Source organism: Culex pipiens, chromosome 2 (assembly GCF_016801865.2).
Source record: "Culex pipiens pallens isolate TS chromosome 2, TS_CPP_V2, whole genome shotgun sequence".
Classification (NCBI taxonomy): domain Eukaryota; kingdom Metazoa; phylum Arthropoda; class Insecta; order Diptera; family Culicidae; genus Culex; species Culex pipiens.
Window position 1 is genome coordinate 1589743 of NC_068938.1, and position 25188 is coordinate 1614930.

General features: G+C 40.0%; 3 protein-coding genes across 5 annotated transcripts in view; 1 reads left to right on the forward strand and 2 right to left on the reverse strand.

The window, feature by feature from the left end:
• The window catches only part of LOC120427095 (adapter molecule Crk), a 27357-nt gene extending 15343 nt beyond the window's left edge, over positions 1–12014 (reverse strand). Inside the window, exon 1 of the mRNA XM_052708212.1 lies at positions 12005–12014. The gene's annotated coding sequence lies outside the window, so the exon portion shown is untranslated. The remainder of the gene's footprint in view (positions 1–12004) is intronic.
• On the reverse strand, positions 1064–15368 carry LOC120427092 (sialin). Of its 2 annotated transcripts, none has more exons than XM_052708210.1 (5): positions 15233–15368; positions 11057–11159; positions 2687–3591; positions 2247–2621; positions 1064–2180 (listed from the first exon to the last, which is right to left on the reverse strand). In XM_052708210.1, exons 2-5 carry the CDS (start codon positions 11073–11075, stop codon positions 1989–1991), a joined length of 1491 nt encoding a protein of 496 aa, XP_052564170.1. In that variant the 5' UTR covers positions 11076–11159; positions 15233–15368; the 3' UTR covers positions 1064–1988. The 2 variants fall into 2 exon arrangements, with proteins under 2 accessions (XP_052564170.1, XP_039447876.1); XM_039591942.2 differs by having other exon boundaries at positions 15164–15321.
• Positions 15369–22216: 6848 nt separating this feature from the next.
• Positions 22217–25015, forward strand: LOC120427093 (mitochondrial import receptor subunit TOM70). 2 transcript variants are annotated; one of them, XM_039591943.2, is made up of 4 exons: positions 22217–22546; positions 22788–23156; positions 23215–24661; positions 24721–25015. In XM_039591943.2, exons 2-3 carry the CDS (start codon positions 22873–22875, stop codon positions 24656–24658), a joined length of 1728 nt encoding a protein of 575 aa, XP_039447877.1. In that variant the 5' UTR covers positions 22217–22546; positions 22788–22872; the 3' UTR covers positions 24659–24661; positions 24721–25015. The 2 variants fall into 2 exon arrangements, with proteins under 2 accessions (XP_039447877.1, XP_052564169.1); XM_052708209.1 differs by lacking the exon at positions 22217–22546 and having other exon boundaries at positions 22674–23156.
• The last annotated feature ends 173 nt before the right edge of the window (positions 25016–25188 follow it).

The following is a 25188-nucleotide window of genomic DNA, read 5'->3' on the forward strand; positions in this document are numbered from 1 at the left end:
TTTGATCAACAAATATTGGGTGATATTTCATAATTCAATCACAATTAAATTTAAAATAAAATTATAAAGTCCAGACTCGATTATTCCAAGTCTACGGAAAAAATTAACCTCGTAGAATCGAATCACACAAAAATATCGAGGAGTTCAAATATGACACCAAAAAACCCCAAAAATGGAAGGTAAAAAAACACAATAATATTTTTAACTCTATGGTTGAGGCCGATGATTTTTTTTATTTATTTATATTTTTGAAGATAATTCTGGACTCTGACTAAAGTCAAAATATAAAGATTTAAAATGCATTTTCACCAACCCAGTTGTTTTGCAGTGCTGTATATGGGAATTTCACGAAAATTCAAAAATATTTTCAATCGAGCCCAAACGTGACGAATATGATTTTCAGCGCTAAAAAATTCATTTAAAATCGTTTTAAATTTAATTAACATCAAATTCCATTGAAATTTTTAAGTTTTTTTAAATATGTTTTCCTTTCTGATTTTTTGGCCCCATTTTATACTTTGAAAAATATTTGCATTGGCATTAAATATTTTTGACAATTTTCAATAAGTTTGCATGATTCAGAAAAACATCAAATAAAAAAACGGTGCGAATGATTTGAGTTCTCGAGCAGAGCATACTTATCACACGCAGAAAAAAAGGCATATTTGAATCAACAAAACATTTTGTTGATTTGAAAAACAAGATTTTTGTTGAATCAACGCTAAACGTCAAAGCAACTTTTTCAAAACAACAAAAGATTATTGTGAAATTGAGAAAATCAAGGTTTGGTTCAACGCAAAATCGGCGTTGAATATATTCAACAAAAATTTTGTTGAATCAAACCTCGTACAGGCTGATCGTACAAAATATTTTCTGGGTGCACCTATTAAATACAGATAAATTTTTCAAGTTTAAAAATATGTTATAAAAAGATAAAAATTATAGCGTTACGTTACGTTAATTCTTCCTGTGCTTTTAATGATAAAAAAAACTAATTCTGTTTTATTAATGAGTGGAATGACTTGTGATATTTTATCATTCGAAATAAAAACAATTGAACAAGTTATTTATTTTAACATTTATTGATTTGTTAAAATTGAGTGTTTTGTATACATTCCTAAAAATTACTACAGCACAATGTAAATAAAAATATCCTAATATATTATTACTGACAATTGGGCTATACTTACTATTTCTGCTGAGAGTATACGTTGCGTGTGTGGTCCTATTCTGGTTTCTTCTAAAAAAAACTGTGTTTTTTTTTCCTTTTTTCTGTTTGTGATGCTTGTCTTGATTGTCTACCCTGCTCTAAATACCTACATCAAATATCATCAGACCATTTTGTTTTCCATTTTTTTTTTTTTTTTCATGCAGTAAAAAATGTCCCTGGATAATTTGGTAAAAGGCACATAATAGAATTCATCAATTTGACATGAACAGATAAGTAGTAAAGTTGCGTTTTTTAAGATACTCTTGTTAAGTTGTTTGATGGTTTTTTTTTTGTTTGTTACTATTTTGGTTGACGATTTTCACTAAAACATGAAACTCGAAGCAGTGTCAACTGGAATCTATGTTTTCTTTTTTTCTTTTTATCAGATTATAAGATTCCAAAACTGTTGTCGAAGTGAATCACATTCTTGCTAAGTAAAAGGAGGGGAAAAGTACACTCTGTTCGTTTCGATCACTGAATGATGTTTGTTTTGTGGGGGAATTAACAAGCTCTTTGTAAATACTACCTTCGATTTGCTTCATGTCGCGTTATACCCTTAACAAAATAAATTATTAAATGCTAAAGCAAATCAGATGCACTTACGACGCTCGCACGCGTTTTTTTGTTTTCGAAATCTTCTACTATTTGAAATCACTCGCAGTCACACTCAGCTCATGTGCTCACGGTTTCTTGGCGATTCTCGCGTACAAAAAGATAAGTATCGATTCTAAGTTGGTCCATTGGTCCAGAGCTACCACAATTGTTGAGGCATTGAGATTTACTTGTTGTTTTGGTTTTGCTGATTCAACGGAACTCCCTCCTCAGTCTCACGGTTTTCGATGGCGCCCTTCTCCGGTGGGTTGTTCCACGGCTGCAGCTCGCCGGTGCCCATGATGAGGTAAGCGGACGAGCCGACAATGTAGATGACCGCCAGAATCCAGAACACGATCTGCCATTGGCCGTAGGTTTGCTGAAAGTGGGGAGAGGATGGAGTTTGAGGTTATGTTATGGGATCACGTGGCAGGGTCAAACTTACGTTATCGTTCGTGAGCACTCCGACCATGTACGCGGACACAAATCCACCGAACGAGGACAGCGTGTTGGCCATTCCGAAGATGGTTCCGGAGAAGTTTGGCGCGATATCGAGACCGTTGCCAAGGTATCCGGCGGTGACGGCACCGTTGAGGAACAGGGCCAGCGTGAAGATGCCCACAGCCCACGAGCGGTTCTCACCCATGTACACCTGCACGATCATCAGGAAGCCGGGCGTCATCACGGCGAACGCGGTGAAGATCTTGCGGGTAGCGGTGGTGGTCAGAGCGCCGGTTTTGCGCAGATGATCAGCAAGGTGCGACGAGAGGACCGCCATGGCGTACTTTCCAAAGTAGGGCAACGAGGACAGCAGACCGTTCTGAAAAGGGGAGATTGTTGGTTAAGCTTTGTTTTGGGACTATGAAGATCTCAAAGTCTACAAACCTCCTTGATGTTAAAGTTCAGGATGTACTTCATGTAGGTGGGCAGTTGGTTGACTACGGTGAAGAAACCAAACACCGAGGCACCGTGAGTCAGGATGATAGCCCAGACCGGAGGCGAGGTAATGATCGACTTCCAGGGCACGTACGTGGGCTTCTTAGCCTTGGAACCGGCGCCGATGGCGGTTTCGATCTCGTTACGTTCTTCAGCCGTGATACGAGGGTGAGAAGCCGGGGTTTCAAAGACCACCAAGAACCAGGTGATCGACCACAGCAGGGCTAATCCTCCGGTGAAGTAGAACACGGACTGCCAGCCGATCGTGGCGATCAGATAGCCGCAGATTGGCATGGTAATGGCCGCACCCAGCGACGATGCCATCATGTTGGCAATAAACTTGGATCTGTCCATGGGCGGAATCCAGACTGCAGTCAGCGGGTGAATCGCTGGCCAGGACGCTCCCAGGAAGAATCCTAGAACGGCTCGCAATATAACAACCGCAATATAATTGGTGTAGGCAGCTATGGGAGTAAGCAAGGTTAGTACACTAGCGAACAGCATGCTGTATCCGAACACGCGCCGTCCTCCAATGATCTCCGCCAGACGACCTCCCGGAAGTTCCGTCAGCACGTAACCCCAGAAGAAGCTTCCCAGCATCAGGTTCTGCTGGTAGGCATCCCACTCGAATTTGTCCTCTTCGGCAATTACGCTTTCCTCGGTGGTCGAAGTCACCCCGGACAAAGCCAGGGCCGTTCCGTTGCCCAGATCGTCACCGCCGGCGCCCTCCGTAAGATTTTTCAACGTTTTGGCCATCACCACGATCGCAATGGTAAAGTTGACTCGCAGCGCATAGTTCAGCATGAAGCCGAATATGACCATGATGTTCAGCACTTGGCGACACGTTAGCCATCCTGAATGGGAGAGAAAAATTAAAATGACATTTTACTCAATGCTATTTAAAAACAATTTTCAATGTTCAACTACTTACTAAAAAGATAAAAACTCAAGCTGGACTTAACCAATCAAGCTCATATTTGGACAGAAAATGCGTATGAATATTTGCTACAAGATGTCGAGTAGATTTTCCACAAAAAATGTATCATTTTTGCGAAATTTTAATTTTACTGAAAAAAACTTAAAATCTTAACCTTAGCCCTTAAGCTGCTGTTATTGAACCTCATTAAACGATCATACAAAGATAAAGAATCAACTTGCATTTTGAAACTTTTTTTTTTCGAAAAAAATATATCACGCAATGCAATCAATAACAAACATGTTTTGTTTAACCCTTTTTTTTGTAAACTTCATCGAAATTGGTTGAATTTAGTTTCCTGAGTTAAAAGCATTAATAAAAAAAAAGTAATACAGTAGGCATGTCTCAAACTGGGTGCTGAAAAGTGGTTCGCAAAACGGCCTCAATTTTGAACTGTCAAAGTAGAACCAATTTACTGTTCGCCAAAAGTAGAGAGTATTGTGATCGATCATTAAAAATTGTTTTTTTTTTTTGCAAGAATGAAAAATTTGTGGCTTTTGAGAACCTGTGGTTGAAGTCAAGAGACCTTATAAAAGTTGAAGGCGAGATCGTATTTTTTAATAATTATGAATGGAAGTTGTTTATGGAGTCGATGCGGTTGTATCCATCCAAAAGCTGTCTCTATTGTTTGATTCCGTTTGAAAACCTGGTTTAGTGAAAATCCTTTCTGTTCGTTAGAATTAGCGATGTTTTTTCGTTGGATCAGGAAGAGCTGCAGGATTCCAAAATCAGCCAGGGAATTTATTTGCGACATCGCAGAATTACACTCTCGCCGCAGATCTTCGTCACCCGTAGAAAAGAAAAATCTCTTCTAAGCGATCGAATCGCGACAATTTTGCAGCAAAAAATGTCAAAAACTAGACAAAATAAAACACACACTACTGATTATAAAACAGCTCATTTACCAGTAAGAAAAAAGTCATGCTTGTGCTTGAACAACCTCCTCCTTTGTAGATGTAAACAAATTGGGATCATTCGAAAATCACGTTACGCATTCTCTCTATTCATCACCCAGGTCTCAAATAAAAACACGACTACTTTGACGCATTTGCAACGTATGACAAAAACATATCTGATCTAGACTCAATTTAGTCAAAAAGACACTTGCGACAAGTTAGCATAGAAAGAAAGATGGATAGACATTTTTGTAAAGAGGAAGACTAGTGTTGTGCAGTCATAAGCCATAGGCTCCTTCATTGCTAATTCCAACCAACCAAAACGATTCGCTTTTCTTTAAATTCAATTTAAAAATGTAGTTTGAACGATGTCAACTTCATATCTCGAGATTTTTTTGAAAAGGTCCTATAAACAAAATTTTCACTTTTTGCTTTTTGGGTGTTTTTGAATACACCTGACTCAAGGCGGTTCTAAAAACACCCAAAAAGCAAAAATTGCAAATTTTGTTTATAGGACCTTTTCAAAAAAACTCTAGATATTCACTCAATGTTCAATTCACACAGTCAGCTCTGACACTATTGTCATGCCAATCTTCTTAATTGATTCCAGAAATATCGAGTTGCATCCACCTTACATAAGCGTCCATTGTACTAATATCGCACGTAAGTATCGTTCACACATAAATTTCTCGCCCAAAGTTCATCTCCGTCGGCAGCATCCGCACACCCATTTTCTCAAATTCTAACGCTTTCGTGAGACTAAATTTAGCAACTTTGTGCCAAAGTTATGACCACCGGAACCACCGCCACGGGGGGACAAAGGCGATTACCGATAATCGCATAAGTGGCCAACGTAAATGTTATCCATTTGTCATCCAAAACGACAAATTCGATTTTCGCTTCAATTGTTGAGTTCTAGAGAAATCCAAATCGTCAGTACTCTTGTCAGTAGGACAGCTACGTTTTTACGACCAGCCGTTATTCCCACTTGGTTGACGTTGGCGATGACCTGGCGCCAGGTCTGCAACCCCCGAACCCCTCATCAACAGCAAAAGCAATGAATACATGTTGTGTAAATATAATCTTGGGATGCGCGCTAAAAACAGACAACCTTATCAGTCATCACGCTGTGAGGAAAATTTCGGCATTTTTTCAAACAAACGAAAAAAAAGCGGTTCCCCGGAAACGTTAAGGTCAAACACGCACACGTCAAAGCTCGAGAGATTGGAATGTCGCAACGGTGAAATTACACGGGCGCTGTTGGTCATTCATCAAAGCAGGCGCGTCACATGTGTAGCAGGCCAGGAGAAAACTATGTCACCGCACACTATAATAGAGGAGTTGCGTTGCACAAAGCAATCAAAGATGGCACATATTTTTTTCCTCTCTGCGTCGCATACTGCGACTACGACTAATGAAAGGGCAATTTAGTAGGAGGGAGCGAAAGAGAAAGAGAGAGAGAGAGTTTGTGTGGGGAAAATTGTGCCTTTCACAACGGCGGCAGAAGGCACGTCGTCCCTAATCAGGGCGTTTTGAGGACCTGTTGCATTCATTTGCATGCACCATCGAGCTACTAAGTAAGTCAATTGGTGCATATTGCTGTTGATTGAGGTATGCGAGCTCTAGTGGGTATCACTTTGCAAATAAAGGAGGGTGCGATAAGTCAATTAGGTTTAAGTAATAAATTTAAATTTACATTTTTTTCTATCCAAACTCTTAAATAACAGAATATGAACTGCACATTAAAATACCTAAGTAAAAATGTATTTAGAAATGGGTAAAATCAGCAAACCAAACATCTTTGAATAAAAACATTTCAGTCTTAACATAGCCTACTATGTGTGACCGGGACTAACAATCAAGAGCACATGGTAGATTGAACTTTGCCACGAAGTGTTTTGCTGTTATCATTTTCCACCAAAGTTTACAAATAAAAGCAAAGTACAATCTTCTCAGCTGTTTTCAAAACAAGCAATCATAACATTGAACTGAGCATCACACCCGGAAAGTACCCATGTTCATCGCTCCGAATAATAAGGCTGAACATCGTTTCAAAAACAAATGTTATGGTTGTGTCTAAAACAGTAGACAAAATCATGAAAACCCATAAAAAAGATTAGCAACAAAAAAAGCAGATTAAGCTTATTGTGGACAATTGAAGCAATCTTGTAGATTTGTATCATTTCAATGGCGTCACAAAACAAGCAATATTTCAGAACTGAAATCAAGCAGTGACTTTTAACAATATTCATCACTTCAGAATCACTTGTTTTGTCGCTCCGAACCAACGAAACAGCTCACTCAATTCGATTAAACGGAAAACAAATTCCCAGTTAACGGCTCGCCGCAGGTCAATTAACATCGTGAGCTCTCCAATTGAGTTCTACTTTTTTTGTCGTTGGACACAGTCAATCCAAGCATGCCATTGATAGTTCCACTAGCTTGCTGTGACGAAAATCGTTCTCGAAGTTATTTCATTAGCCGTGAGCAATAAAACATGTGGGTCAAATTTGATAGGGCTGATATTTTGAGTCGTAAATAAAAACGTAACAATTTTTCTTTTATTATTTTTTAAGTTTTTAGACTGCGCACAATAACATATTTGTCAATATTAATTTTTTAACTTCGGAACAAAGCACATTTTGAATTTTTGACAGATTTTATTTTTTTTTATTCTAGAGAATAAAAGGCAAATTTTGTTTTTGTCTTATAATCAGTATGACCAACAAAAAATTTGATCCAAAAAACTCAAAAATTACAAAATTTCACATGGGACAACTGTGCATTTACTAACAATACAGTCAAAAATAGCTGCTACCAACGTTATCGGCCTCCAGCGGTGCGCGGTCAGCGCTTGCTGCGACCGCCGCGAAGAACGTTCTCGAAATTGATTTGATTGGGTTCGTATAAAAATACATATGCGGGTCAATGAATGATTGAATGCGCCCCCCACGCCATGACATACTGCGCGCACAAGGGCGTTTCGCGCTTTGCGACGTGCCTGCTGCGTTCTTTATCATTCGGTGACATTGAATTTCAATTGAGCTTCTTGCGGTGTGTCCAGCTCGTTTAAATTTATCTGTTTGATGAGAGACGAACTGCCACGGATGATGGGGGCTCGTCCCGAGTGTGTATCGTGACCCATGGGAGCATCGTACGATGTTCAGGGGGTTGATGATAAGAACCGTGGCAAAACGCAACTTTGGATCATAAGGTTATCAGCAAATGGTTTGTTTTATATAAAGTGAGTTGATCACTTGCGGTTGCAAAGTTCACCATAACTTTTCTATGACTTCAAATTTATTTCATTTGTCATTTTAAATTATTCCTCAAATCAACACGAGTTGCTTGGCAACCAAGTGTCAATAACCAATCCAAGATGACATTGTAGCTGAATCAGACGTAATAACTCAGACCCTGGACAGCTAGTTGGAATCACGTGGCCTACTAGACGCCTACAAAACAAACTGCGTCCAACTTGTTTAGCATTGTGTTTACACGGAAACGTGTAGCACACGTCACCGAAGCAATCTGCGTTTTTCAACTATAAATTGAACTTTGAATATTGTTTGTTTCGTCGCGTTGATTGATTGCAAAGAGCAAAATAATTCAATCAAGCCGCATACGTCATCCAACGCGCACGCTGTGTACGCCCAGCCAAGCCCCCAGGAGAGGCCGTTCGTAAACGGCGAAGTGTTTTTTCTCTCTCTAAACAACAACCCTTGAGTCACTTGAATCATGTAACTTCAAGTGGGTTGAACATATTTTTTTCTCTAATTCCAAGCACACAAGTCGCAGACTGCAATTGCAAGTACTCCCTAAAGTGCTCTGGGCAGACAATTGCACCACGGAATTCAAAGAGCAGGGATTTACCTCTGTAGTAAATGCGACTTTAATTATTTGTGCTGTCACTCGTGACGCGACCATAACAAAGTTGGCACTGTATCGGATGTACTACACAGATAACAGACGATAATTCATGTGCCATTCAATTGTCTCGGCGCGGCGATGGATCATAGCAGGCAGGAAGTTGTCATTGTCACCGGCGGTGGCGGCGGCATGGCGCACAACTCGTGGCATGCTGGGATGATAATTTGTAATGTGGACAATCTATAACCTAAATCAAACAGAGTGGTGGATTTACCACACTAGTGCTAATCACTTTGATAAGCGTTGGGCACGTGGCAAACGGATGCAATTTCACACATTTGGAGCTTTCAAGTTCGTCTAAAGATCAACCAGAATTCTTAATCTTGTTACAAGAAGTAATCAACTACATGATGCAATTTCACGCTGATGTGGCATCACTCTGTTAATCCTTTGAATACTGGTTCCAACTGGAATTCGGAATCAAAAACCATCCAGGTTATTAATAGCGACGGAAATTGAGTCGTTTTTTGCCTTATCGATGATCAAATCATCCAGCAGCACTTTCGTGAATGCAAATTTAGCCCATAACCAGTTACTCGTTCAGTGAACTGCATATAAATTCTAAAAAAAACACACACATTCCGCACAAGATATCTGTGAATCGACGATATGCAAATCGTATGCAAAATCGCACCCCACCCCAACGCAAACCTGATTCGCAAAATATGCATCGTAATTCGCAGTCTGCAAATTAAAACAACCCCCCTTCAAGGTCAATTTAGCGTGTACTGTCTTATCATTTTGTTTCCCGACTGAACATTTCGTTCACTTTCACTTTCGTGGTGTTGCCAACGGTTTGCGATTGATCCGTGACGGGTCCCAAATCTCATAAATGAATATTTATTCTCACAACACAGCGAGTGCTTCCGAGATTAAGGTGTCCACCGAAAAAAAAATCTAGTTACCATGCGCAACCGGTTTATTTGGGCGTTCGTGGCCTGCTGCGCTACGCGCGTAAAAATTGACAGGTTGCCATTTTTTTTTCTCTCAGATTATCGCGTTATCGCGGTCTAATCTCGGCCGATGAGTGTGCAACTCGGGTAAGGTGGGCCGGTCATGCTGACGTACTTTGCGAGGGAAAACACTTATTTTTCGACACTTGAATTTGGAGGATGGACCCGAAAATTTACGTCCGACGTCGTTTGTTTTTCCTCGACGACGACGTCAAGTGGGTTTGATGGACAGATGGACATCAGTCGGAACTTTTTTTTACGTGGGAGTAAAGAGGGATGACTAGAATAGAGAGAAAAAATCTTTTGCTGAATGACGGTGGAAGTCTAGAAATACCGTGTTTATATTTGCAGAAGGCAGTGCAAAAACGAAAGCAAAAAAAACGGGCGTTTGAAGGTAGGATTATTCAATTTTGAGGTTCTCTTTGTTCGCCGTAAGTTCACTGCAAGTTGAAGGCTAGTCAATGGTCTGGGAACGTCTGCTGACGTCATGAAAATGCAAATGCGGACTTCTATTCAATGTAAAAAATATTTGGTAGTATATGGAACACGTTGCACAATGATAAAAAATAACTTTTTGCAATTCCGTCGTGAAACTACTTACTTTTCCTGTCATTCTTGAACGACGAAATAGCCTACTTTTCTGTATCAAAAATAACAGAATCGAATAGCAACACTTTTCAAAATAAATGCTGAAAAGTTCTACTTTTCAGCACTGAAATGGGTGCTGAAAAGTTGAACTTTTCAGCACTTGTTTTGAAAAGTAACACTTTTCAATTTTTTTTTGATTTAAACGATTTATTGACGAAATACATGAAAATTCGACTTAAAATTTCACTCAATGGGTGTTTTTCGAAATTGCAAAAAATGTTGTATGGAACTGCAAAACTTGATTTTTTCAACACTCGTCGTATTTATTCAACTCGGTAAACCTCGTTGGATAAATGTACGACTCGTGCTGAAAAAATGCTATTTTTGCAACTTGTTGCATAAACTACTTTTTCAGCACTGTTAATTTTTGTTAGCCATTTGTAGGCAATTTCTAAATTCAACAATATGAAATAGTAGGCCAACGCAATATTTTTTTCACAGCAGAAACCAAGCGTCCCCGTGCCATGCCAATTTGTTAAAATATTTACAATCAAGGATCCGTTATTGAGCTGTTACCTTAGACATTTGGAATTACAAGGCTTTCTTGGATTGCCTACATATGAATGTTGAGAATAGAACGAATAAATCCAGAATAATCTGCACTGAAGTGAATGATTTCATCATAAAACTTCTAAAATCAAGATGTGTCATTTCAAAATAAGTGTTAATTATAATCAGATTACCATTGTTAAGATAATTGGCACTTTTGAGATGACTTCACGAACAGGATATATTTAGATCTTCGATCAGTTTGATTGTTAAAAAATAATCGTGATTGAATTGAGGATGTAACTGATTTGTCCCTGAGTTCTTGACTCATTTTTAATTGAAGATTAAATTCAATTGGAAAAGTGAGTTTTTTAACTTCCACAAAATGAGGTATTTTCTAAATTTGCTTAGCCTATTTCGCCCTTACCTTTGGCACCTGTAGTCATTCTCTAGATCGATAAACAATCGCTTCACCTTCAGCTTCTCCGAGTTCGACACTTGTCTGGCTGTCTGCAGAGGAAGCCCAAACGCTGTTGTAATAGAAAGACAAACAAAACGAAAAATCGATTAGAGGTTGGTCGGTTGGTAAATAAAGGGCGTGTTGTGCCGTAATGTAAGCACCCCTACGCAGTTACTCAGTTTACTCCTATCAAAAGTGATAAATTGAATGCCAAGGACATTTCGATAACGTGGACCTGTGATCAAGCTGGAAATTCGCAAACATTGACGTCGAATCGAAATATAAAAAGAAGCAAAGCTAATCCGTTTCCCACTTGTTAACGATCCAATTTCCTCTTCATCTCCTCCCATTTATCTTTTGCGCTGAAGATAATTGGCGGTAGGAACTCGGCAGGGTAGATCCTCCACTTGAACGTGAAGGCCACTTGCCCCACGCCAAACCCGTGTGGGGTCAATGGTCAACAACGGTCGATCTGTTTGGAGCTGGAGTTGGTGAGAAGACTCTTCACGCACAGTATAAAATAGATTCGTTTCAGTTTGTTTTAGGTGCTTTGAAGTGAGTAACAAGTTTTAGAGGGCGCCGCACGTGGCTCTTCTTCAACACTTTGCGTGGCTGGGAATTGGGCCACGTGTTAGATGACAGGGCATGTTTTGAGAAGCTTATCAAATAAATTTAGACTTTTTGAGCGATGAGTCAAACGACTATTAACATGATATTGTTAATTATATTGGATTATTTGATACTATATTTTTAACACAGTGCTAAGTGATGACTACTTTATCTATTAGCGTTCAAACTGGAAATGATTTGAGCAGGTGATTCAATTTGATACATTTAGTGGTGACTTCATTTAAGACATCATCTTGCCAAACTGTTTTGATAAACTAACATAATAACTTCTTCTGTTTCAAGGTATTGAAACCCGCGAAAATAAATATTTTTTTCAAAATTTGAATTAAAGTAAAATTTAGAAAATATATTTGTACGATTTCTGCTAGCCTGTTGGTAGTTCACTTCCTGCCATGAACTTGTCATTAATAGCGACAAAAGCAACAAAAAACCTTCAAAAAACCATCAAAATTCGGTTCCTAATCTCCACCCTCACGTTTTTGAGCGCACGAGTCCCTCACGCCCCCATTCGCCTACTGCAATCCACAGCGATGCAATTTTCACCACCGCCCCAACTCTCTGTTTGCCACGAGTAAAGTCAAACAAATGTGACGTGGTTGTACTTTTATACCACACACACCTTGCCGGTATGTTTGGCTCAATTCACGAGACCACGTTGGTGGCGGCGCCGACAATCCTACCGGCATTTATTGCCCACCCCCGCCACCCCTTGGACAAAGTCTGGAATTGTCTAGAAATTACGTGCTTGACGATGTGGAGACACTGAAATTCATTCGAAAATGTTCGTGAGTCATATTTTGGGGACGTTTGTTGATCGCGAAAAGTTGAACATTTTTCGTCCAGTTTGATCAACAATTGCGAGCTTACCCTATATCCACCCTCACGCCGTGCACGCCGAAAAATAATCGTTGAATTATTCATGAATTATTAGCACGTTTTTCGGCTGCGCATAGTAGGCTACGAATGAATCATTTTTCGCGCGCGTATTTCCAACGGTCTCGTGATCCGCTGAGATCGCCACATTCCGGCTTTTTACGACTTCCCAAATCGAGATTTCAGCAGCTTAAGCTGACGCCGAAGAGGGGGGCCCCCGAAATGAAGAAAGCCGATAAAACGCATTTCCAAGAACACTGCGAGATCCGGATGATTGGGCAAAGTCTTGTTGAGGTTTGAAAGGTGAAGGTTACGGGCGAGTGATTCCCCGAAAACTGGTTCCGACCAGATTGCGTTGAGCGATTCTGCGGTAAGTGAGGTGAGGTCGGCAGCGCAGATTCGAATGGAATCGAGAAGAGAAGAGTGGAAACCCTTCTTGGGTTGTGTTTGCGCGCCAATTTCCAAGAAAACGTCCTTTCAAGTTGAACCGGCGAAACCTTCTACCTGACCATGGCGGTGAGGTTGGCCGCGCTCTGGAAATGTAACCCCAAGGCTCAGGGAATCTGTGCGCTGGTCGTCGATACACGAGATAATTAAAATACAAATTCCTTCTTTATGTATACATAAATACACTGAAATCCGGCGATGGACGCTAAATATAGACCGGTACGATAAATCAAGTTTACGAGCAATCTCTTCTCTTTTTTTCTGGCGCGGTGCACCGGCGATCGCGAAGAAAGGTTGCCCCCTGTGGGGGGTTAAGCGGGACACAACGGATAAAAAATTTAAAAATTGTTTTCAAATCACGTGGCCTTCTTCGCCTAAACCAAACACAAACTTCAAAAGAGCCCACTTTACCCCACCTTCCCCCATCAAAGCAATCCTTTATCATCACGGCGTGAGACACGGCGAGAAAAGTGGTTCAATTATGTAAAATGCCGCGCGCGAGGGTTCAGCCGAGGTCGAGACTCGAGATCTCGGGACGCGGACGGGACGCGCCGGGCTACTTGGACCAACGGCGTGTAAGGGTAGAGGTACTACTACATAAGGAGACCAAGGTGGAGGGATGCCAAGGTGTGAATGTTGGCCTGCAACTTGTTGCATGCAGGAATGCGGCTCTCTGCGAAGAAGCACGTGACTTGTTCTGGGGTTTTTGTTGGTTTCGGAGGTGGTGCGTGGTTATGAGATGGTTGAGAAGGGGGTTTTATTTGAGTTTGATTTTTTGGAGCAGTTTGTTCTATGATGTGGAATACTTAACTTGCTGGTAAATTTACGAAAAACCTCTTTAGCAGATATTTCGAGTCGTAGTAAGCGTGTTTAAATTATACTGTCAGCTTTACACTAAGAAAAATATTTGCATGATTTTAATCAAAACTAAGAGAATCAAATCACGCGAAAAACAATTTATTTCCACGAGTTCACGTTTCGCGTGAAACTGCTCAATCACGCTAAATCAACGAACATGTTTATCAACTGAGCATCAAAACAGAAAACATCAATAAAGCAACATCTTTTCCAGGATCAACTCACGTCTCATTTGACCGATTAATGTGAGGTTAAAAGCAGTTCCTCATACTTTTAATTACTTTGCCAAAATTCCTTTTCTTGAAAATAATTTGCTGAAGATTTCTCTCGTCTTAAAAAACCCAAGTAATTAAAATTCTTCGCACACCAGACTCCATAGACTGTAAATTTTACAACCGTCGTTACCGCGCACCAACCTCGAACCTTGATCGTGAAAATTCCCGGTCCCGGGGTGGGTTAGGTCAGTGTTCCCCCGGCTTCCTCAGCTGGTTTTCTCTTTTTATGTGCATTCATATATGCAACCTCGTGGAAGGAACAGATGTCGATCATCAATTGAGCTCGACTACTGTACTCCAGCTGGCCAGCCGTTGAAAACGTGTTGCGAAATAGATGAAAGAATGAAAGGTAAAGGTGTGGTACAGCACTCTTTCCACTTTCTAGGAAACCGGGTGCCGGTACTCGATTACCACATCGAGAAGATTAAAGGTCCCGTTTCCAGACACTTTTGTACATAACTTTGCGCCTTTTTAGCATTTTCTCTGTTCGCTTATTTTTATTTTCCTTATAAGACAGCTGCACCAAACGCTCACACCTTTGCAGGATAATTTGGCACAAGGTCAAAAAGCTTCTTGAAAATCGAACTGATGCGTCACCGTTGACTGCACTTTTCGGCCGGGGGAGAAACCCACGTTTTACTCATGCATACATAACGCGCTTAAGCCACTTGAATCAATTCAGCTTAAGCGCCTAACCACCATTCAGAAACAGACCGACCGCACATGTGGCTTCCACGAAGAACGAAACGACGGATTGAACCCCCCTCACACGTAAGAACGCGCAACCAAAACTCTGCACCAACAGCAACGTACGTATTAACATTTCTATAAATATTTAAACGCGTCGCGTGTGCAGTTCAGAATCAGAACATACTTAAAAAGCAGTTAAAACATATGACAATGCCCACTTTGTGTGCCTTTGCCTCCAGACTGAACACAGTCTTCGTTGTTTTCCGATAATTCAAGTGGCCCCAAAAAGTACTTTACTCACTCTTTAAACTAAAAATCACTCTCACAGAGTTATCAACACTTTTTTTTTCTATGTCTTCCTTCCACTCACAGTTGCTTAATTTTTCTTAGATTCTCTCCGAAAATCCCGGCAGCCTTTCACAATTTCACGTCCACACTGGTTGGCGGCGAGTAGCGAACTGAGCTGAGCTAAAAAGTTAATTCACAAACCAGCCAACGTCGACGTCGATGCTCTCTCGACTTCCACACTCCGTCGTTTCCTCCGTGCCCGGCACCAAACCCAACCCTCCGATCCGTCCGGCACGAGGGAGAGTATTTATACATGGTTGTTTGTTTCTTATTTCCTTCGATTCTTCGGCAAAGATGCTTATTCTTGGTGGCATTTTTTTGGTTTTTCGAAAAGATTTGAGAGCTGACCTTCTCAAATTGAGTTCTTACTGAATTTTATTACATAACAAAACTTGTTCAATAAGGTCAAAACAAGTACCGAACTAATTAAAAATAAACAAGACATTTAACAAGACAGCATGATTTGTGAGACAGCTCAGTAATATTAACTTGACAATTAGCGTACGGTTAGAACTCGTTTCAACCGACAAGATCCACTTATTGTTAACTCACTTAATCATTGAACCATTCTCCGTCCGGCCATTCGTTCATTCACGATTAACTGTCGGGTTCTGATTCGATAGCACAGTTAAAATAATTTTGTTCAAAAAAACTAAATGCCTTCACATATTTTATTTATGGTTTGAAACGAATTTAATTCCGATTTGAATAAATTAACAAAAATCGAACAAACCAAAAAACTTTTTCTCACAGTGCCACCCCATCCCAGCACCCATTGCTTAAAAAAATAACTTCTTGACGTCGTCGCTTGGGTGCGTGTTTTCCTCCCAGCGACGACGACGACGCGATCAATCTGCTTGCGTGGATTTTCCGCCAAACGCGGAGAGCGCGAGAGAGAGCCAAAAAATGAGAGAGTTCGCGCAGCATACTGCGATGCCATGTGCGCAGTTTGGCGTTGCTTACGTAGATAGTGCGGCGTAAAGCGCGCGCAATTTTGGAGGATAATTTAGCAAATTAATTTGTAAATAAAATTAACTTATTTTGAAACCATGATTAAAGATTTGTTTGAGTTTTAAATGATTACTTTTTAAAGATTTTACTTATCGGATTATCGGTAAATAATTTTGAAAATCGGTAAATTAAAATAAAATGAGCATTGTAAATTCAAATATTTTTAGAACCGCACTTAAAACAATTAATATTCAAACCACCGTCAAGACACTTTGTTTCTGTAATCGTTTGAGTAAACTTCTACTTGATTCTCTCACATCCATTCCAGAAGCAATAAACCCATATCCCGGAGTTGTACACGATCGTTTATACAAACACTTTGACGAAAAAGTGGCCATAACCCTTAACGCCCGTTCGGCTTGAGCAGTTAAAAAAAACTGCGTTTCTAAGTGCTTGGGAGCAGTTCTCTAGCTATTCGCAATAACATGGAATTTTCATTGTTGTTTTTTTTTTCCTGAAGCAATTTCGGTCCTGAAAAAGAAATCTGTTGATACTTTCTCTTCCTTCATTTTTTTTACCTGGCTTGATCACATTTTTGTGTACTTATTCATCTCTTTTTTTTGTGGCATTTTTCTAATAAAAAATATCAATGAAAATCGTTTTTCGAAAACGTAGAGAATTTGTTCTTCTGTCAAAGTTTTTGTTGACGTATCATCGCGGATGTTAATCGGCTGAGCCGGCAGCGCTCTGGAGTACAGGCGACCATGACTTAACCGAAACTAAGACGAATCACCAAGATGAGGGAGGGTGAAATTTCCGTTTTTCTTTTCTTCTTTTTACTCCAAGTCAAAGTCTCCCACCAATTGGTGTTAATTGCGGAACCATTCGACTCAGCTCACCCAAAGCACGTGATTCGACCAACTTTGGCGCGTTAAATAGTTCCCGCTTGAATCACTTAAATTCAAGTTGTTGTTTGTCAACGCCTGCTGTGACTGCCGCCGTTGAAACTTATCTTATCAAGCACACGCACATGGTCGTCGTCTCGATTTCGCGACAGGCGTCAAACTTTTCCCGATTTCGCGCCCAATCAGCAAAAAACGTGAAATAATCAATCAAATTTCCTTATCTTACGCTTTGTCGTGCCTGATGGGGACAGTTTAGTCACGAGGGAGTGACAGTTTTTTTTTTTTTTTGGAACCCGCAGGAAACGTGGTTTTGATCGAGTGCGCCCTGATTATTGATAACGTGCTAGAATTTTCCTTTAAAAAACAATGGCTTAATAATGGAGATTGATGAATGTGGTGTGAAGTTGAATTTGACCCGCGTGCGTAGGCAGTTGATTTTGCCTTTTACGCGATTGTGGTTGGTGTTTGTGGGGGCCAAGCCTTCCGCGCACCCAACTGTATTTATCGTATTTTTAAGTACATAACGCACAAATACGAAGAAAAGAAAACAAACACACCCACATTTGCGAAAACGTGCACGCAAACTCGTCTTGTGAAAATAATCGTTGATTATTTTTCATTCTTAAGTGCGAAACGTTGGTCATGAAGATGAATGAAAAAGAAAAAAAATCATCGGAACACGCAATTTTTGATACCACGGTATCTTTTCCTGATAGTAGCAAAGGTCATGAATCGAAAGTGATTTTGCAAAAAGATAATTATTCTAGGGAAGGAAGGTAAATTATTTTCTTATCAGTTAGTTATCGAATCACCGTTTTTAATACATTTTTAGGCTGGTACACATTGTTAAGGCTGTTGTCCCTCTACTCTGCTTTTGATAAAGTAAAAAAATTAAATAAATTCAAAATGGTCGAAGAGGGAGCCAAAAAAATAAATGTTAGTCTTATTATCAGTCATATTATCAGTCTTATAAAGTCTTATTTGAGCAGTTCTCTACGGAATCGGCCTTTTCTCTTTAATTTTAATTTTTGTATTTTTTAATCCGGCTGAAACTTTTTTGGTGCCTTTGGTATGCCCAAAGAAGCCATTTTGCATTATTAGTTTGTCCATATAATTTTCCATACAAATTTGGCAGCTGTTCATACAAAAATGGTATGTGAAAATTCAAAAATCTGTATCTTTTGAAGGAATTTTTAGATCGATTTGGTGTCTTGGGCAAAATTGTAGGTATGGATATGGACTAAACTGAAAAAAAATATACACGGTAAAAAAATTTGGTGATTTTCAATTTCACTTTTTGTCACTAAAACTTGATTTGCAAAAAAAAAATTTTTTTAAATATGTTTTAGAGAACATAAATGCCAAATTTTCAGAAATTTCCAGAATGTGCAAAAAATCATTGACCAAGTTATGATTTTTTGAATCAATTCAATTTTTTTTCAAAAAATCAAAATATCGGTCGCAATTTTTTTTAACAAAACTCGCTACGTTAGATGGTAGCTGGGAAGGCCAGCTATTGTTTAACACATCGAGTTTTGTGAAAAAGTTACCTGTTGGCTCGGAATTTGCAGAATAATTCTAGATGTCAAAATGCTTATCCGCCCTTTTCTCGTGTTGCTCCAGATTTGCTTTTTCGGATTTTGTTGATACGACCTTTAGTTGCTGAGATATTGCCATGCAAAAGTTAAAAACAAGAAAATTGATGTTTTCTAAGTCTCACCCAAACAACCCACCATTTTCTAATGTCGATATCTCAGCAACTAATGGTCCGAATTACAATGTTAAAGCATGAAACATACGTGAAATCGATCTATTCGAAAAAAATATTTTCATAATTATTAAATCAAGACTAACATATCAAAAGGGCGTAATATTGAATATTTGGTCTTTTTTGAAATGTTAGTCTTGATTCAGTGACAAAAAGTGAAATTAAAAATCACCAAAAAAATTTACCGTGTATAATTTTTTTTCAGTGTAGCTCATATCCACACCTACAACTCTGCCGAAGACACCAAATCGATCAAAAAATTCCTTCAAAAGATACAGATTTTTGAATTTTCACATATCATTTTTGTATGGACAGCTGCCAAATTTGTATGGAAAATTATATGGACAAACTAATAATGCAAAATGGCCTTTTTTGGGCATACCGAAGGCACCAAAAAAGTTTCAGCCGGATTAAAAAATACAGAAAAAAAATTGAATGACAGAAATCTCAGAGAATTGCTCATTTTCTAAATTTTGAAAACAAAATGCTTTCATCACCATTACAGTTAGGCTTCTATCGCAAATTTGCAGAATATATGAATTTGTAAAAAAAACCAACAATATTTTCCAAAACTTATGCGTTTTCTATCGATTTGTTTGAAACAAAACATGCTAATATTGATTTGATAGTCTTTGTTTAACTAAAAATAAATAGGATTTTTAAAACAAAATGTTAAAAAAAATCATTCTGAGTTATTTACAATCGATTTTGCAAGTTTTTACTGTTAAAAGTTCAATTCTCGGATTAGTTTTCAAAAAGCCGTAAAAGCCATTGGTAAACAAAGTCCTTTTTACATCGGTATTCGACCTACTTACAAAAAACCAATATCAAAAATGCTCGAGATTGTTCATCTACACGTCCTTCAAGTGCCCCATACTTGAAAAAAATGAAATTTTGTTTCATTTTCGAGAAAAACTAAAACTAATGTCAGAGGTCACAGTGGCTCTTACGGCTTTTTGAAAACTCACCCGAGATATGCTGAAATTCATAATTGTTAAATTCCCTTCAAAGGGATTCTTGGAGAAAAAAAAAAACAGATTTCATCCAGCTAATTGTACTGAGAACTTATTTCGATGGAGAAGCATATAAACATATGAAACACAATCGAGAAATTAAAAAGAGATATGTGAGCCGGTAACATGGAGTGAAACTTTCGCAAGTGTTATGGAAAACTTCACAGCAGCTTGACAGAAAGTTTAACTCCATGTTGCACTTTTAATTTCTCGATAGCTTATAGGACCTTTTCAATTGTCCACGAGGGGAGGGGGGGTTCGAGATTTCCAAAACGTTGTCCACGTGGTTTATGGATGGTCCCATATGATAACAATAGTAATTCCAGATTTCTTATCAGTTTTATTTTTCTTTTTAATGCAAACAAAATAAACTGACAAGAAAACTTTTTTTTCGAAGAATCAAATATGGTCCCCTGGAAAAAGCAAGTAGGGCCGCAAAGCTATTTTTTTTATCGAATTAAAAATCAATTTTCAATCCTTTGCAGTTGTACAAAATGTCATTGTACTCAGGAAAATAAGCTTTATCGTTGTGAACAATAATAAAAATAATCACAAATTTAAGCTTAGGAAGTTCTTGTCTTCCTCATCAAATCTTTTATTTCAAAATATTTGATATTTTTTTCAATTTTGAATACAATTTATTTTTTGATATTTCATTAAGATTCGATTTCAAAAATATTTTTCTTCAAGGCAATTTAAAAAAATAGGGCAGCGAATTCTAATTTGGTTAAAAAGAAAGCAGAAAACATTTAAAAAAGAGTAAAAAAAGGTTTATCGACAATTTATAAAAAATATACATCATAGTCTGTGATATAGAAATGCTACCAACTGAAATTTTCTCATAATTCCTTTTTTAAGTTTATTTGGGTTTATCAAACACTCGTTTGAATTTGAGTGAAATTACTTTGACACAAATAGTTTTGCTAAAAATTTGTATGTGTACAAGTATAAAAAAAATGAATATAAAACAAAACATACCCATAATTTCTGTTATATGGGACACTAAGCTAAATTAATAAAAAAAACTGGTACCTGTCAAAGGTTGCAAAAAGAAGTCAAATAAAAAAAATCCTTACCATTTTTAAACATTTTTGATACTTTTTGAAAATAAGGTTGTAAAAAAACTAAATTTAACTTGATAAACCTTTGGCAACAACCAAAAAGTGTTAAACTACCGGGACTGAAACCGATTCTTGGAGAAAAAAAACAGATTTCATGCATGCCTCTCCAGCTAGTTGTACTGAGAACTTATTTCGATTGCTTAAAGTTTTAAGGCTAGTATGCAGATCGGAAGGAAAGGGGTCAAGAAACAGCTTTACGAACAGCAGAACAAAGGAGAGGGAGCGATTTCTTGGGGCTTTTCTTCACCCTCTCTGACTTGCTTGCGCTGCCGCTGCTACCAATTTGATTTTTTTCTTGACCGGTTCCTTCCGAACAATCATCCCACATATTCGAAACGGTTTCCAGATCGGCCAATGTTCAAAAAATCATAGCAAATCGATAATTGAACTTAATAATTCGCTTTTACCTTCATTTGAAAGCTTTTCTTGCGGTCTTTCTAATGTTGAATCGAACAACTGCAAATTTTAACGTTTACATCGAGTTTTTGAAGAAAAACTTTTATCCTTGAAATCCACAAATTCGGAACACTTTTTTCTTACGAATGTAAACAAATTTTGGGTCTCTCTAGCAGTACATATTTATTACCAAATAATGACTTCACACACTGAAACCAATAAAACTCAAGCTCTGGACAAAATAGTCTTGAAATGAAGTTTTAGTTCAAAAAGTACTACTTTTACTAGTGAAATAGCAAGATAATGTCCAAATGAAGGTTCTAAAAATAGTAAGGTCGACAGAAAAGCTACTTTTGGCATGCTACTGACAAATTATCATAAAAGTGTTCCGAATTTGTGGGTGTTCCGAGTATGTGGGATGACTGTACCGCTTTAATAAAAACATTACATATGGGACCATTAATAAACCACGTGGACTATTTAGGGGAGGGGGATTGTCCACGCTCCATACAAAAAAAAAAGACTCCACGAGGGGGGGTCCAGATTTCCAAAAAGAAGGTGTCCACGTGGTTTGAATGATGAATTATAATAAAATGCTACTTTTTTTAGTTTTACGTTAAGAATGAGATTTTGGGGTCTTTTATTAAATAAAAGCAAACAGAATTTTTATACAATCATCAAATAAATACAAAATTAAGCAAAAAATATTTAGTATCCAAACTCCCGAATGTATGCAACCCAAATCACATATCCCTCTCGAACCTCTTCAAACCCACCGTGCACACAGCTTTCGAAACAAAATTTCTAACCAAATCCATGCCGCGGCTGTCATCGCCACACCCCGAGCAGAAAGTTCCCATCACATCGTTCAACTCGCGACTGGGTCGCAGCAAATTTCCCAATCCCGTAACTCGTGAAAGAAAAAAGTGAAAATCCCCGTGCCGAAACAATTCCACGGTTCCGGAACGCTCACCGGAGGAACGTGACCACCGAAGGGGGTGGGGTGCAAGTGCTCCAGATTGACGTACGTAAATATTGGTTACATAACCGCGGTGCGGCGCGCGGCTTCGACTTCGAGGGGCATGATTCGCCGGGGCAAATAGAAGGCAGAAAAAAAAGTCTTGTGTTGAAGGAAGGACGGAACATCGTGCGAACGAAATTCATGTTTTTTGGAAGTTGCTGGTGAGTGGTGGGCGTCACGGATGTCACGACGGGAGGGAGCGGATTGCGATTGTTATTGTTTTGGTTGGGTGGCAGTAGGCGGTTGGGTTTTGGTTGGCTGCCGCGAGAAAACAAGATGAAAAATCGATGATCGCAGCAAACACATGCTGTGTGTTATCACAAAAAAAGTGTCGTAATCGGGCCTCCTCACGTCAGTTTGTGAAAATTTCAGCCCCGGGGCGCTAATCTTTTTATTTTTTAGATAAAACACCGTCTTTTCACGAGATCACGGCGAATTTTGCACTTACAAGAGTGTGGTATAGATAAAGTCAACGCTGATAAGAGAGATGAGCACGGGCAGTACGGGTTTGCCAAAGTGGCAGCTGGCCATTCTGATTGGGGCGCCGGTCGCGCTCGGAATCGGTTATTTGTACTGGCGCAAGTCGGCGGAACCGGAGGGCGAGGGCGGCGACAAGCTGACCAAGAAGAAGCTCGGCGAAATTAAGGACAAGACCATCTCGCTGGACGGGGAGGATCGGTCCCGCTCGCAGGATGTTCCGGCCAAGCGGAAGGCGCTTACGCCGTTGGAGGAGGCCCAAAAGCACAAGAATGAGGGAAATACGCATTTTAGGTGAGTTTTCGTGAATGTCTTGGTCAGAAATTTGTTTATAATTCCTATTATACTTCAGAGAAGGCAAATACGACGAAGCCATCAAGGCGTACGACCTGGCCATCGAGCGATGTCCGACGACGGAAATAAACGACTTGTCCACGTTTTACCAGAACCGAGCCGCCGCGTACGAGCACCTCCAAAAGTGGTCCGCGGTCGTTGACGATTGCACCAAAGCGCTAGATTGTAACCCGAAATACCTGAAAGCCCTGAAACGCCGCGCCAAGGCGTACGAACAGCAGAAAGAGCTGGCCAAATCGCTGGAGGACACGACCGCAGCGTGCATCCTCGAGGGATTCCAAAACAAGCACACGCTGATCATCGCCGATCGCGTCCTCAAGGAACTTGGCCAGCAGCACGCGACGGAAGCGATGAAGGAAAAGACCGACCTCAAACCATCCAAATTCTTCGTCAAGAACTACTTTGCCTCGTTTGCGGACGATCCAATCCGGAAGTTGGTAATCGCAAGCACCGAACCTAAAGGCTTCGTCAAGGCCAAACTGCTGCTGGACCAGGGCATTTACGACGGAATTGTGGCCGCGTGTACGGAAGAAATCGAATCGAGCGAAGCGGATGCCGAGTACAAGGTTGAAGCCATCCTGCTTAGGGCGACCTTCTACCTCCTGACCGCACGTTACCCCGAAGCAACCGTCGATCTGGACTCCGTCATCGGAATGGAACTGGCCGACAAAAAACTCCGAGCAAACGCCCTCATCAAGCGAGCCTCGCTGGCCATGCAAACCGTGCCCAACATCCCCGAGGAATGCTTCAAATATTTCGCCCAAGCAGAACAAGTTGATCCGGACAACAGCGACATCTACCACCACCGCGGCCAGGTCTACATCCTAATCGAACGACTCTCCGAGGCCATCAATGACTTCGAAAAGGCATCCGCCCTCTGTCCCGACTCGGGCATCATCGAAATTCACCGATGCTACGCCAGCTATCGACAGGCCCTCATCAACAAGGACGAAGGCGCCCTCATGAAGGTGATGCGGGCCTTCCGCGAGGCGATCGACCGCTTCCCGGACTGCGTCGAATGCTACAGCCTCATGGCGCAAGTACTCTCCGACCAGCAGGAGTACCACGAAGCGGACAACTTTTTCGAAAAAGCCACCAAAATCGAACCGGAAAACGCCCAAATCCTCGTCCACAAAGCCCTCCTCCAGCTCCAGTGGAAGGGAGACGTCGAGTCGGCCGTGCAACTTATCGAGAAAGCCATCGCCATCGACGACAAGTGCGAATTTGCGTACGAAACGCTCGGCACGATCCAGGTCCAGCGCGGCAAGCTGCAGGAAGCGATCAAACTGTTCGAGAGCGCCATCCAGCTCGCCAAAACCGAAATGGAACTGGTCCATTTGTACTCGCTCAAGGATGCCGCAATCGCCCAGGTCAACGTGACCAAGTCGATGGGACTGGACATTCGGAGTATCGCCGAAATGACGTCGATGCCGCAGTTCTAAACCGTAAATCTCCCATTCAAACCACCAACCAACAAAATTCTAAAAAAAAAATATTTTTTCAGACGCGACGCCACCCAGAGAATGCTTTTACCCTCAGTTGTTCCGTGCTTCATTTCAAAATTCCACGTGCATCACCCCCTCGTTCCACGAACGCGAACCAATAACAGTTTAGAAACACACACACAAACTCGTTTGCGCGCGAGAATTGTGGCAAATTATGGTACTTTATATAAATTTTAGGTTTTCAAACAACAACAACAAACAATACACACATTCAGCGAAAATGCAAAGATTGTATTGTAATTAAGGTAACTAAATATTAAATTGTAAGAGTTATGTTACACTGCTGTAAAACGATATGATTTTTATTTTTGTTTTTCGAAAGAAATTGTCAAAGAAACAACTTGCGTTCAATGGGGGCGTCTCCATCGCGGGATTGGGGGAGGGCAATATGGTTGCATTTGACGTTTGATGGAATACGGTTGAGTTGTTCTCTAGGATTTCGCAAATTGTCTTATGTTTGTATATTA

What these genes read in the sequence shown, in the direction of transcription:
- LOC120427092 (XM_052708210.1), bottom strand. An exon ending in TGAACTTTAACATCAAGGAG is followed by an intron (nt 2,622 to 2,686) that starts GTTTGTAGACTT and finishes TCCCCTTTTCAG; the next exon opens with AACGGTCTGCTGTCCTCGTT. An exon ending in GAGTGCTCACGAACGATAAC is followed by an intron (nt 2,181 to 2,246) that starts GTAAGTTTGACC and finishes CCCCACTTTCAG; the next exon opens with CAAACCTACGGCCAATGGCA.
- LOC120427093 (XM_039591943.2), top strand. Translation starts at nt 22,873, where the DNA reads ATGAGCACGGGCAGTACGGGTTTGCCAAAGTGGCAGCTGGCCATTCTG. An exon ending in GAGGGAAATACGCATTTTAG is followed by an intron (nt 23,157 to 23,214) that starts GTGAGTTTTCGT and finishes ATTATACTTCAG; the next exon opens with AGAAGGCAAATACGACGAAG.